The sequence below is a fragment of the Charadrius vociferus genome, unplaced genomic scaffold, assembly GCF_000708025.1.
Source record: "Charadrius vociferus isolate BGI_N301 unplaced genomic scaffold, ASM70802v2 scaffold14, whole genome shotgun sequence".
In the NCBI taxonomy this organism is placed as follows: Eukaryota; Metazoa; Chordata; class Aves; order Charadriiformes; family Charadriidae; genus Charadrius; species Charadrius vociferus.
Genome location: NW_009648876.1, coordinates 10454010 through 10466165, shown reverse-complemented (window position 1 = coordinate 10466165; position 12156 = coordinate 10454010). Strand labels below are relative to the sequence as shown.

The window sequence follows — 12156 nt, the reverse complement described above, 5'->3', positions numbered from 1 at the left end:
CGAGGTGGCGTGGCCACTTGTGCCGGGCCTGGGCAGCTCAGCCCCGGGGCAGAGCGGGGCCCGGGTGTTTGGGGGAAGCAGTTGCCGACTGTTGTGCTGCAGTGGCACATTGCAGTGTGCGTGGAGGCCCGAGCCTCCTGCCTAGGACCTGCGCTGCAGGTTTGGGAAGATCTTTGGAGAAGGGCTGCTCTGAGGTCTGTGACTCTGCAAGGAGCTGCAAGTGACTCGTGGATGGACTCTTGCTTTGCGAGCATCAGTATTTCACTTAGTTTCCTAGATCCTGCTGCTACTTCACAGTCCCCGGTGACTCTGCAGATGTTAAGCCACCCTCCTGCCTTAACCGGTCCCCAGGCCTGTAGCAGCCTGTGGAGCGCTGTGGTCGTAGTGGGCAGCTAGCTGACTCCTCTCAAATTCAGCTCCTACTCTGTACCAACAGGCTCTTGTAACAGCTGTGCCTGGCTAGTGGTGTGCGATATTACCTTGGTACATTGGTGTTTCTGATGTTAATGAACTTAATTACAAAAACGCAGAGAGGATTATGGTTCTTAAAGCTCCATTTCTGACACATACAGAAACCTTTGACACAAAAGGTATGGGAAGAGCATACACGGATGTTGCTGACTCCTGTATGTTAACTGCTCTGGCTGACTGATTGTCACAGGGATACAGCAGAGAAAAAGTGATTTGTAGGCAACAGAAATTGCTAGTCAATAGTAGGGACTAGTGTCTGTGCAGAATTCATAGCAAAATGTAAATGCCATCGTCTCTTACATAGTTACCAATGAAAAGAGTCCCTGTCTTTTTCTACTTTACCCCACCAATATTAGCATATTTAAGTGTTATATCAACAGCAGGGTTTTAAAAATTTTTTTACCACAGATGTCAGTCATCAGGTGATCTGTGATTCTTACCAGGACTTTTTTTGTGTATGTACTCTCTAATGAGGCTTTTAACTGCATGTGTTGGTCCCACTGTCTTTATTTTTCATCTCTTAATAACAGAAGAATTTTTCTGTTTCATTGTTCTGATATGTTTGATCCTCTTAGCTGAGGACTACTTTCTTACTCAATCCCTGGAAAGAAACTTGCTCTGAGTGGTCATCTACAAGAGCTTGGCTTCTTAGCCCGCATGCCCCGTCAGCTAACTTCTACAGACTGCCTTTACATGTGTTACTGAGAGCTGATAGTTTCCACAAGGCCTTTTAGCTTGGCTGACTGGCTGCGTCAGTTAGAATTGCATTCCCTAGAGTTAGTAAAGCCTTTGCTTTACTACAGTACAGTTTCAGTGACTTTGACTGACACAACTAGAATTGGACAGTGACCTAGCATTCAGGAAGCAGCAGGGTAAGTTTTTCAGACTGTAACTGTTTTTCTTCAGAGAAGTAATTCGTTGGGTTGCTATACTGAATGGTTGTATTGCACAGAGTTACAGGAAATGCATAGGGGAAAGAAAAGAGTGAGTGAGAAAGGATTTTCATGTGTCTTATGTTGTTTTTGTTTGTTTTTAAATGGCAGATGCTTTCTTTACCTGTCGAAAGAATGTGCTTCTGGCGAAGAGCACGTCCACCCAGATAGAAGGTGTCTTTGCTGCGACCAGAGGAAGGTTGGTCCCAGAAGAGCAAGAAGCCCTTCTCCAGCAGTGGCTGGAAGAAGGAGCAGGGAATTTGCCAGCCAGTGAGAGTGTTCCAGCAGTGGGGAAAGTATCAGTTACTCTCACTAGTGACTGGTTAGAAGGTTCAGAGCTATTGATGACTAGCCTCAGTGACCTGAATTCTGCTCCAGAAGTCACCTGGTGTGCTGGTCAGCAGCTCACAGAGCTACACGCTTTGGCTTCTTCAGAACGGCAAGATCATGCAGTGACGGAACTCGCAAAATTACCAGCAGAGGAAACAGTGGTTGTGGCAGGCAGTGCCCCTTGGGCAGCTGTGGTGCCACAGACGGATCACCAGATAGCTGGCTGTGCCACTATCGGTGTAGAAGTGCAGAATGAAGACCCAGCTGTGCTGGCCTGGAGTTTAGCGTGTGATGCAAAGACAGTGCCAACGGACCCCCCAGCCTGGCCCATTCAGGATACAGTACAATCTTGTCCTCTCCCGACAGAGGTACCCTACCATGGTCAGTAGTAACAGCTCAGAATCTAATATTCGGTTTGGAATTTCCGTTTGTAGTGAATGTGATCAGATTATTGTGTCTGGGCTTGCTGTCAGTCATTGATTGTATCTGTCCATGCAGAATTGACAGTCTCTGTCACTGAAAACTATAAAGTGAGTTTTGCTGAGGGACGGGTAGTCACAGCTAGTAGTCTCTGTGCTATTAGACCATCTGGTCTGAACATCAATATATGTTCATTTTCCCGAAACTGTTCCCAAGTGCTGGCTTCATAATGTAAAAAGCACCCAAAAGCTGGTTGAGTGATTCAGTATGCTTGACGCTGGTCTTCTGTTATGTCATCCCCATTGACAACTATCCAAAGACATCCAAAAAGAGCACCTGAAAACCAGAGTGGGTGAGGGTTTGCTCAGAAGCTGGAACCCCTGAACTTAGAGAATGAAAATGGCTGTTTTCTGGGTCGAAAGGGAACAAAAGTATCCACAGAGTACTTAGCATGGCTGTAACTTGGCTTTTTGTTTCTTGCATATAGAGATTTTATGGAGAGACTGGGAGGATCTTTCTGTCCAGCCCTGTATGCTAGAGCAGGTCTCGAAAAACACTCCTCTCTTTGAATTTCGAGTCATGTCTTACAACATCCTTGCCCAGGACCTGGTGGAGCAGGGCCTTGATCTCTATCTACACTGTCATCCAGACATCCTGAACTGGAACTACCGCCTTCCAAACCTTTTGCAGGAGATCCAGCACTGGGATCCTGATGTGAGTATGATTGAGCCCTTCTCACATCAGTGTCACAAGAATTGAATTCCTTGTTTCATCTAACAGAGTTAAAAAAAAAAAAAAAAAAAAAAAAAAAAAGATGGCGGGGGAAGTTGTAGGAAGGTACTACCTGCTTGGTAACTGAACAGTGATTCCTCTGAGAGTGTTTGAGGCTTTGTGCATACATACATTTTTTGGTATTTGTCTTGCTGTGATTGTGTTACTGTAGAAATTAGTCATACTTAAATAGCAGGGCTTAACTTCTTTAAACAGTAGTAGTAGAGGAAGAAGAGATAATGTGTGTTTGGGAAGGAAGGGATCAGGTTTATAAGGCAGCATAGGAAGGGAAGTGTGCATAGAAGAGGATTTAATAACTTTCTCTATTCCTTGAGTCATCTTTGTGTGATGAATGATCTTCTGCCTGGTCACTGTAACAATGAATGATAAGCTAATGTGACCCAGAAAGTTACTGCTCTCTATCTGGAAAATACAGGACAGAGTTGCAGTGATGACCTTTCTGGCTGCAGGGTTGGTATGTGAGTGCACTTTTCCACTCTCTTCCTTCCCCAAACAAGGTAACTAGCAAATACTGGTGGAGCGAGTGAGGTCTCTGCCTTCCTTCCAGGTTCTGTGTCTTCAGGAGGTGCAAGAGAACCATTACTGGGAGCAGCTGGAACCGACCTTTAAGGAGATGGGTATGTCCTGCTTTTGTGTGTCTGTACCTCCAGCTCACGGGGGTGGCCAAGCAGTGCTTCCTGCTTAACATCTTCAAAGCACTCGGTCTTGAGAGAGTTCTTCCTGTTTGGCGGGTGGCTGCTGGCCCTACTTCTGAACTGTCTGCTTAGACCTTTACACTTTCTTTTGTAATTGATCTTTCTCAGAGTTGACAGATGAGAGTAACAAAACTGAGAGAGTCCTATAAGGACAGAGAGAGAAAATACCCTCTAAATAAACGATAAACTGTCATTACTGGAACAGAATTGGGTGTAATGATGTACCCAAATCTAGTAGGAGCCTCTTCTGCTACACAGACTTGCTGAAATCCCCAGCTGATGGGGGAAGCCTGAGGTAGTGACTGGATAAACCTTTTAATAGGTGATGGTTTATTTTCAGGCTTTGCATGCTTCTATAAACGGAGAACGGGGACGAAGACAGATGGCTGTGCGGTGTGCTATAAGCGCAGCAGGTTCCAGCTGATCACCCTCAGCCCCATAGAATACTTCCGGCCTGGCCTGGACGTCCTCAATCGGGATAATGTGGGCTTGGTGCTGCTGCTACAGCCTCTGCTCCCAGAGGGCTTCGATCTGAAGGCAGTCAGTCCTTTGTGTGTGGCCAACACTCATGTGTTGTTCAATCCCCGGCGGGGAGATATCAAACTGGCCCAGATGGCCTTGCTCCTAGCAGAGATCGACAAGATTGCAAAAAATACTGAAGGCAGCTACTATCCTGTCATCTTGTGTGGAGACCTGAACTCTTTACCTGATTCTCCACTCTACAAATTCATCCGGAATGGTGAACTTTCCTACCATGGGATGCCAGCCTGGAAGGTAGGTGCCTGCCAGAACTGGGATTGACTATCTCTTTGTCGCTTGCTGCTAGAGAAATGCATGGCTGCATTCTTTTTCTCATGAGGAAATAGTCTGAACATTAAATTCAGTTATTCAGCAGTCTGCTGAGGAAGGAAGCGGACAGATTTGTGCGTGCTGTTTCCACCAGTGCTCTTTTGGTTTCTCTTGAGGCAAACCAGTGATAATAGATCACTTAATTTCAGGTCCTGGTTCCCCCTTGCTATGGGATTTTTGTGCCTGGGTGTCTGGAAGTGTAGGGTAGTACAACTCCACCAAGACTTACTGAAATTTTGTGTGGATGTTTGATCTGAAAACAGTTTGAAATGGGCACCTATGCTAGAGTCTCTTGTGGTTACCTGTCTCTGTGTATCCATGATGAAATACATCATTGGCTTTCAAGCTAAATCATCAGTTCAGTAATAGATGCCTGCAAAGTATATTGCCAGGTGACTTTTAGCTAATTGTATCTCTCCCCCACAGCTGAAGGTTTGTTATATCTGCACCATATTCTGAACAGCTTAGTTCATGCCTTTCTATGAGGGCATAGAAATTTTCATGCCTGTCTTGCTCCTGGCAAATGTATGTATGTACATTGTCTATAGCTTGCAAAAGTTCCGCTCTGTGCTGCTGATGTTTCCTCTCCTGTTTCTGGCCTCTTTGCAGGTGTCTGGTCAGGAAGACTTTTCCCAACAGTCTTATTCACGGAAACTGCTGGCCCCACTGTGGCCAAGCTCTCTGGGTGTAACAGACAACTGCCAATATGTCACCCTGTGCCAGCCAAAGAAACTAGGTGAGCTCCAATGTGCACAGAAAGCATGAGTTTGCTGAGGATGGACAGTTTGTGGGCCTTGCTGTCACTCTGAGTATCTTGGACATGTGTTGCATGAGGCACTCAGCAAAGATTCTCCTCTTCTGTCCATCTCCTTGGTATATGAATCAAATTTAATTTTTCTGGAGTTTGTTGCTGTTGCCCAATTTCTGCCGTTTTCTTTCTCTAGTCAGAAGCTGAGTGTTCCCCTACCAGTAACCATTGCTCTATGTATCGCTTTCATATTCCTAGACTTCTGGTTTTGTGCAGTTGTAAACCACGTTCAACAGCCACATCTTTCGGCTGCAGGTGTTTGAGGGAATGGTTTTGGGCAGTGTTTGCACACCACTGTTAGCAAATCATTCCTAGGAGCCCACTTACAATCATGACTGTTGTCTACTATCCTTAGAGAGGACTAAAAAAAAAAGGAGCACACATTAAATAGCTTTTGTTGGAATCTTGAATGTAGAACTTGTATTCAACCTGATCTCCAGAATTGTTTTTTCTTTTTTGGCAATCATTTCCTTGAGTTGCACACTAGCTGATCTGCTTAAAAATACCTTGAACTTGTGGTGTCTCAGAGGGGACATTCTTAATTTGTTTCATCAAGGTGCTGACCATGACCATTGCATTAGCTAAAGGGACAGCAACAACTGTGCTCTGTTCTTCTACATTTACGCATGTGTCCTGTTCTACGTTTAGGTTATTAAGTGATTCCTATTCTCATGGTATCAGAGTGCTTGGGCACAAAAACCTCTCTCCAACTAAAGAGGTCTGTAAGAGGTCTAAAGAGCATGCAAATGTTCCCGGTAGATGTGACTTTGTTGCAGTTATTTTCTTCTTTTACCTTGTATTTTTCTTTGCAGGCAGACATAAGTACAGCCGGGACTTCCTGCTCCAGTTTCGTTTTTGTGATGTTGCCTGTGAACGACCACTGCAGCTGGTCCGCTTGGAAGGTGTGACAGATGCTAAACCAGGTATTAATGGGAGATTTTTCAGCTCGTGACTCTCCTAGCTTGATTTTAATGAAAACATGAGGTGGAGGTAATGCCTGGTGAGAAAAGGGGAAGGGAGAAGGGTGCCTTCTTGTGGCTGTGTGATTACTGATGGATTCCATGAGAGCTCAGAGGAGTACAATCTTACCACCCTCATACACACTGACTGTTCCTTGAGATGCACTGAGATTCAGGCTCTTTTGGAGGCTGTTTCTTATCAAGTGATATATATATATATATTTTTCTTTTTTTTCTACTTCAAGATTTTTGGGTGGGGGAGAACAAACCTGAAGACTGTAATGTCGCAATGGCCACAATGTAGATGTGTCTGGATGCCCGTACACAGTAGACAACTGCCTCAGCTCGGGGCCTTGTCGCATGGCTGGTTCTGCTCTCTCCATTTCTGTTCTGCCTTTATAGACACCCTTTAAGTAAGCTGTAGGCTGAGGCAAATGAACTTTTTTGAGAGCAAAGGTTGAAGTACCCAGAGCTTTGATAATACTAAATGCTTTAAGGCCATGTCCTTAGCAGGACAGAATATGACTTCTCAGTTGTTTGCAGTGATCTGCTCTCAGGATGTTCCTATTAGTCTTAGAGCTGGGGTTTCTTTTGAATATTTTTCCTTAAGGTGCCCGTGACCGGAAGTTATCTGCTCTTCTTGGGCAAAAAGATTTGTTTGGTGTCAGGAGAAGCGTCTCAGGCTTGGGATAAGCAACCTGTTCCAGGATCTATGTTGGTCTGGTCTATCTGGAATCTCTTTGCTCCTTTGCAGACCGCCCTGCACACTGGCCGAAGCCTGCTGCCATGGTGAAAGACCCTGATCCCCAGCCATTCGTCCCAAGGTAATTTGGTGCACCATCAACGGCCCCACTCTTCAAGCCCAATCTCATTTTCCTGAGCACTGAAAATCTGGCTGAAATAAGTACTGAAATAAATGTGAGGGTGGACAAGAGTAAGGAGGGCTATTTGGAAGAGCCAGATCCACCCAGGGTTGTCCCAGCAGCTGGGCACTGTTCTGTCAGTGTTGTGTTGGTGAAGTCGAGAGTGAAGGGCACAAGACTGGGTGTTGGAGACAAAGGAAGTTCATAGTCCGCTTTGTCTTTGGTGTAAGTGGAGTGAATAATTCTGAAAGACTGTCTTTTATGTATTCACAAAGTAGAAATAGTTTGGACAGTGGCATCAGGAAGGAAACATCCAACTTCATCTGCGACTGTAGTAGTGAACACTGCGTCATCCTCTTTCCTTCCTTGGTAAACAGTGGCTGTTCATGTGCAGGTCTTCAGGTGTTATCCAGCATGGCCTCAACCTCACCTCTGTCTACAGCCACTTCCTGCCACAGAGGGGACGCCCGGAGGTCACAACTATGCCCATGGGGCTTGGAGCCACCGTGGATTATATCTTCTACTCGGCAGAGCCTGTGGAGAATGGGAAGAGGGGGGGTGAGTGTGGCAGTGTGGGGCTTATCCTTGTGATGTTGGGAGAGGGCTGTGAGGCATGCCAGAATGCAGCTCGGTGTTGGGCAGTGCATTTTGTTAAGCTGGGGTGGATCTGCTGGGTGTGACTTTGACTGAAATGATGCACAAATTGCAAGCAAAAATTGCTCAGATAACATGAGAAGACACTGTTTATCTTTTCTGTGGAAAAACTGGAACTGCTTAGCTTAGGTTCATGTAGACTTTTGATGGAGCTACAAATGGAATGGATTCTGTTCTTTTGTGTAAGCATCTTACTTGTGCTCCTGATAACAGGTAGTGCTGGGTCCTAAGTTCAAGGCTTGGACTTCTGATCTGACTGAGACCACACACTGGCCTTAGAAGGTGGTGATTCTGGTTACCTTACAATGGCACCACCTCTCTGCTACCTGAAACAGGAGTTATGTTGATGAAAGACTGCATGTAAATGTATCCAGGAACTGTCTCTGAGCTGATTTGGATTATGTCAGAATCAACTTTTGGGAGGAGGTTAGGAGTGAAGAGATGAATTCCTCCTCAGGGGAGAATCTGAAGCTATTGCTAGGACTTAGTACCATGAAAGGAACTTCCCATGTAAGCAACTGCCTGGTGAATTTAGTATATACTTGATTCCTGTGCCTGCAAGTATATGAAACCACTGAACAGCAGTATTACTGGATGCTCTTTGCTTTCACATCTAGGCTCAAAGGTGCATGCAGTGTTTGGGCAGGCTGTCTTCGTTCATCAGGGGAAGAATAGGAAGGCATTGACAAGCATCCCTCTGTGAGTGTATAGGGTTAATCTACAGGACTGGTCTCTGGCTGATGTTTATTTCCGTTTTCTTTGTCAGGTCGAAGGCTGTACCAGGATGGAGCCCTGAAGCTGCTTGGTCGCCTTTCCCTTCTCTCTGAAGATGTCCTGTTGCTGGCAAATGGCTTACCAAATCATTTTTGTTCATCTGATCATCTCTGCCTGCTGGCTAGCTTTGGCTTGGAGATCTCCAGCCTCAGAGAGGGTTAGTGTTGGATCCCTTTCCCTAAAGAAAAGTGTTTCTGAGTACATCAGCTGGGGCTCTGGATTGCACAACCTGCTTTTCCTTGTCAAGCCCTCGAAGTCCCTTTCTCCCCTCACACCCTTAAAAAAACAGGGATGGGAGAGTTGGAGTGCTTTTTGCATTGCTATTTTGTGGGTCTCTGCAAACCTGAGCTGTGTTCCCAGTGGGTGTCCAGTTGTATTCAGGTATTACCATCTCTTAAAGGGTTTCTTGTTCCACTGCTTTCTTTAGCAGATGTTTTAGTGCTGCGGGAATGAACCTAACTCCCATGTTTATTTGTCCTTGTGTTAGATCTTCAAGGAGCTGGGAAAGAGAAGGGCAACACTGCCTACTTCGGGTTAGTTAATTGCTACCAAGCAGCAGGGGATGTATACACCAATATTCTTTCACATCAAAACAATGGTTCTTTTAATTTCTCGGTGATATTTAATGAAGTATGGTCCTTCTGGGACTGGTTGTTTTGTTGCCTTTGAGAGTGGTGGCTCTGCTAACTACTTGGAAATGGCTTTTATTTAATAATATGTAAGGGCTGCCTTGCTGGCAGGAGGGTTTGTGTAGTTGAACAGTTGCTGCAAGAAGCTGCCTGCTGTGACTAACGGGTCAGGGAATGGGATTGCCAGGAACAGAGTCAGGGGTTCTACACAGCCACCAGCAGGAGCTCCAGAACTGCAGCAAAAGTCTAGAGGCCTTTGAGAAGGCTCCCTTCCTTTCTAACAGTCTCAGAATGATACCTAGCTTGGCACTTGATGGAAAAATATTTACGATCCTCCTAGTGAATATCAGGTGGAAAAAAATGTCCTGTAAAGCATGACAACCCAGGAGGCTATAGCTCTTGGGAGGTCCCAAAAGAGATATGAAAATGGAATGCATGTGAGAGGCAGCAGAGCCATCAGATGGAAGAGCAGATATTTGTCACTTGCCCTACTCTTTCTCTGTGTCCCCCGTATTCCATTCAGCCTGCCAGGGATCAGATAGCCAACCTGTAGCATCCTCCTGCGCCACACTGAAGTTCATGCCACTGCCGCCTTCTGGAGCCAGCCATGTTTAGGTAGGTAGAACCTATAGGACTGACTCCTGTTGTTTGACAGGTGTTGGGATGGAGGGGAAGGCTGTGTAACTTGGACCCAGATTGTAAATCACTTGGATCCTAGTGTACCTTTGGTATCCTATCAGTGTACTTTTGTCTGCAGTGCTTGGCCAGTACAGAAACAGTAGAACTGTACCTGTTCCTAGGGCAGATTCCCCAATTTGGCCTGACATTTGATGCTCAGTTTTTACATGAGAGAGGAGAGCAGTATTGGCAGAAACATTACCAATTCTTCTGTTCACAAATGAGGCAGGGAAATCTGGTCCCACCTCAGGTGTTTGTGGGAAGGTACGAGGAGACTTGAAATATTGTTCTCTCTTCCTGGGTTGTATCGGGGGACTTTAATATTTTAAATGTTACTTTCTTTGTTAAAAAATAAAATTTTTCTAATCTAAGAAAAAAACCTACAAAGTAACTGCAGCACCTTGTGCTCCTGGCAGCTGAACCCTCTGAGAACTTGCTCAACAAGGCTTTGCTGGCTGGTATGTTGAAGAGAGGAAAAATTAGCTACACAAGGTAGTAATAATGAGGGTAGAAGAGAAAGAAGAAGTGGGCCTAGTTGTTTTCTCCCAGCATATCCCCAAATCCCAGAGGTGGTTTATTTGCCATTGGGCTTGTCGTGCAAAATGGTTTGCATTCAGGAATCCTTCCTCTCCTCCCATAGAAAGCAATTACTGCTGATCTTTTACAGCTCACTTCTGTAAACTCTACAGAAACAAGGGGTGTGTGTGGGGATTGTGTTTTGTGCCCACTGCATATTCCCTTCTTTCCCCTGCCCAATGGTGTGGTATTTGCCTGGTGATGTGTGGCTGGCTTTTGCTACCCCATTTGGGATAACGTGTAGGAGTCTATGTAAGCGAACAGCAATCTGGGGGTGAATAAGTTTGCAGTTTTGTTTGCCCTTAGTTTCACAGGTAATGGTTCTGGCGTGGCACTGTTTTTTGTACATGGGGAGAGATCCAGAGCTGTGTATTTCTTTCTCCCAGTTGCGCTAATTTCTGCAAGTACTCTTATTCTGATTCTGTAATTGGTTGTATTTGTAAAGGGAGGAAAGGGAAATTGGTGAACTGAGAGCTGTATTTTCTGACAGGCTTGAAAAGAGGTTGCCAGAAAGCAGCCTGATTGCAGATAACCACCGCCAGCTGGTAATATTGTAATAGGAAGCTTGGAAGATACTAAAAGTTTAAAACCAACCAACCAAAAGCAAAACAAAAACCACTGTGACACATACTGTTGGCACTTACAACTTTGACTATCTGCTTCAGTTGTAATTGCTGGCTAGGTCTGACGGTCAGTTGATGAGGGGTGGTGGTGTTTGTGTGAAAGCTGCTGTCCTGCCCCACCTGTTGAGACCCATAAGGTGTGCACAGTACACCATCAGATGAACTGATTACCCCTGCACTGGCCCAAACACTCTGCCCATCCTGTGATGTAACTGAGGCATAGGAGCTGTGCTTCAACATCACAAGTGCTTCTTCCATTTTATTTAAACCAAAGACTTGGCTTTTCTTTTTGGATAATTTGCATGAAGGCATCTCTCAGGGAGCTTTTAAGGTTCCAGCTATATTTTGTTGGAAAATCTAATGTTCCACAGGTCAAGCTAATGCTTTCTCTTTCGAGAAATAGTATGGTATGAACTTGGAATGGTTAAGTTGTTGAATGCTGGATATGGAGTCATGTGCTGAGAAACCCCAGGGCAATGCCTACAAGTCCTCTGATTCTTCTTTCTGAAGGTTAGAAAGCTCTCAGAGATCTGCAGCTCCCAAAGCCCTGGCTCACATGTACTTCCTTGGGCATTCGTAGGCAAAACTATCACAGAAATGCAAGACCATTGCTTGTGACTGCATACAGACAGACAAAGGCAGAGTTGAAGAGCTGATCGCTGTGGTTGTTTTGACCACCATCCCTGAAGGTCTGGTATAGACCCCTACAGAGTTCATCTGTTTCAGGAAAGAAAAAAACTCTCTGTTCTAGAGCAATTTGGAGTTAACACCAAATGGATCGGACCTGTGAATGCCTCTGGCTCTGGGGAACTGTAGAAGTGTGGATGCGGGGTGGGTAGAAAGCATCCCTACCATTAAAATAGCAACTAGTATATAGTTGTAGGGAGAAAATGATGCGTTCTGTGATGCTTTAAGAATAGCACACAGTGATATAATAAGAGGCTGTGCTAATGAGAAACTCATGGTGGGAAGCAGAACTAAGATTCCAGATGTAGCTCTGAACACTGTTACCTGACCTAAATGCATGACTAGTTGTCATTAACACAGCTTTCTGATGAATTACAGAGGGGTCTGTAAATGGTTACAAAAGTGGAACAGCAGGA

At 45.2% G+C, this 12156-nt stretch overlaps 1 protein-coding gene across 1 annotated transcript in view; it reads left to right on the top strand.

Annotated features, from left to right (window-relative positions):
• Positions 1 to 8753, top strand: part of ANGEL1 (angel homolog 1 (Drosophila)) — a 12141-nt gene extending 3388 nt beyond the window's left edge. Inside the window, exons 3-11 of the mRNA XM_009887047.1 lie at positions 1515 to 2114; positions 2641 to 2867; positions 3493 to 3562; positions 3981 to 4414; positions 5099 to 5225; positions 6110 to 6220; positions 7011 to 7080; positions 7514 to 7677; positions 8540 to 8753. Coding sequence (XP_009885349.1) covers positions 1515 to 2114; positions 2641 to 2867; positions 3493 to 3562; positions 3981 to 4414; positions 5099 to 5225; positions 6110 to 6220; positions 7011 to 7080; positions 7514 to 7677; positions 8540 to 8709 — 1973 coding nt within the window. The 3' untranslated portion in view covers positions 8710 to 8753. The remainder of the gene's footprint in view (positions 1 to 1514; positions 2115 to 2640; positions 2868 to 3492; positions 3563 to 3980; positions 4415 to 5098; positions 5226 to 6109; positions 6221 to 7010; positions 7081 to 7513; positions 7678 to 8539) is intronic.
• Positions 8754 to 12156: the final 3403 nt, after the last annotated feature.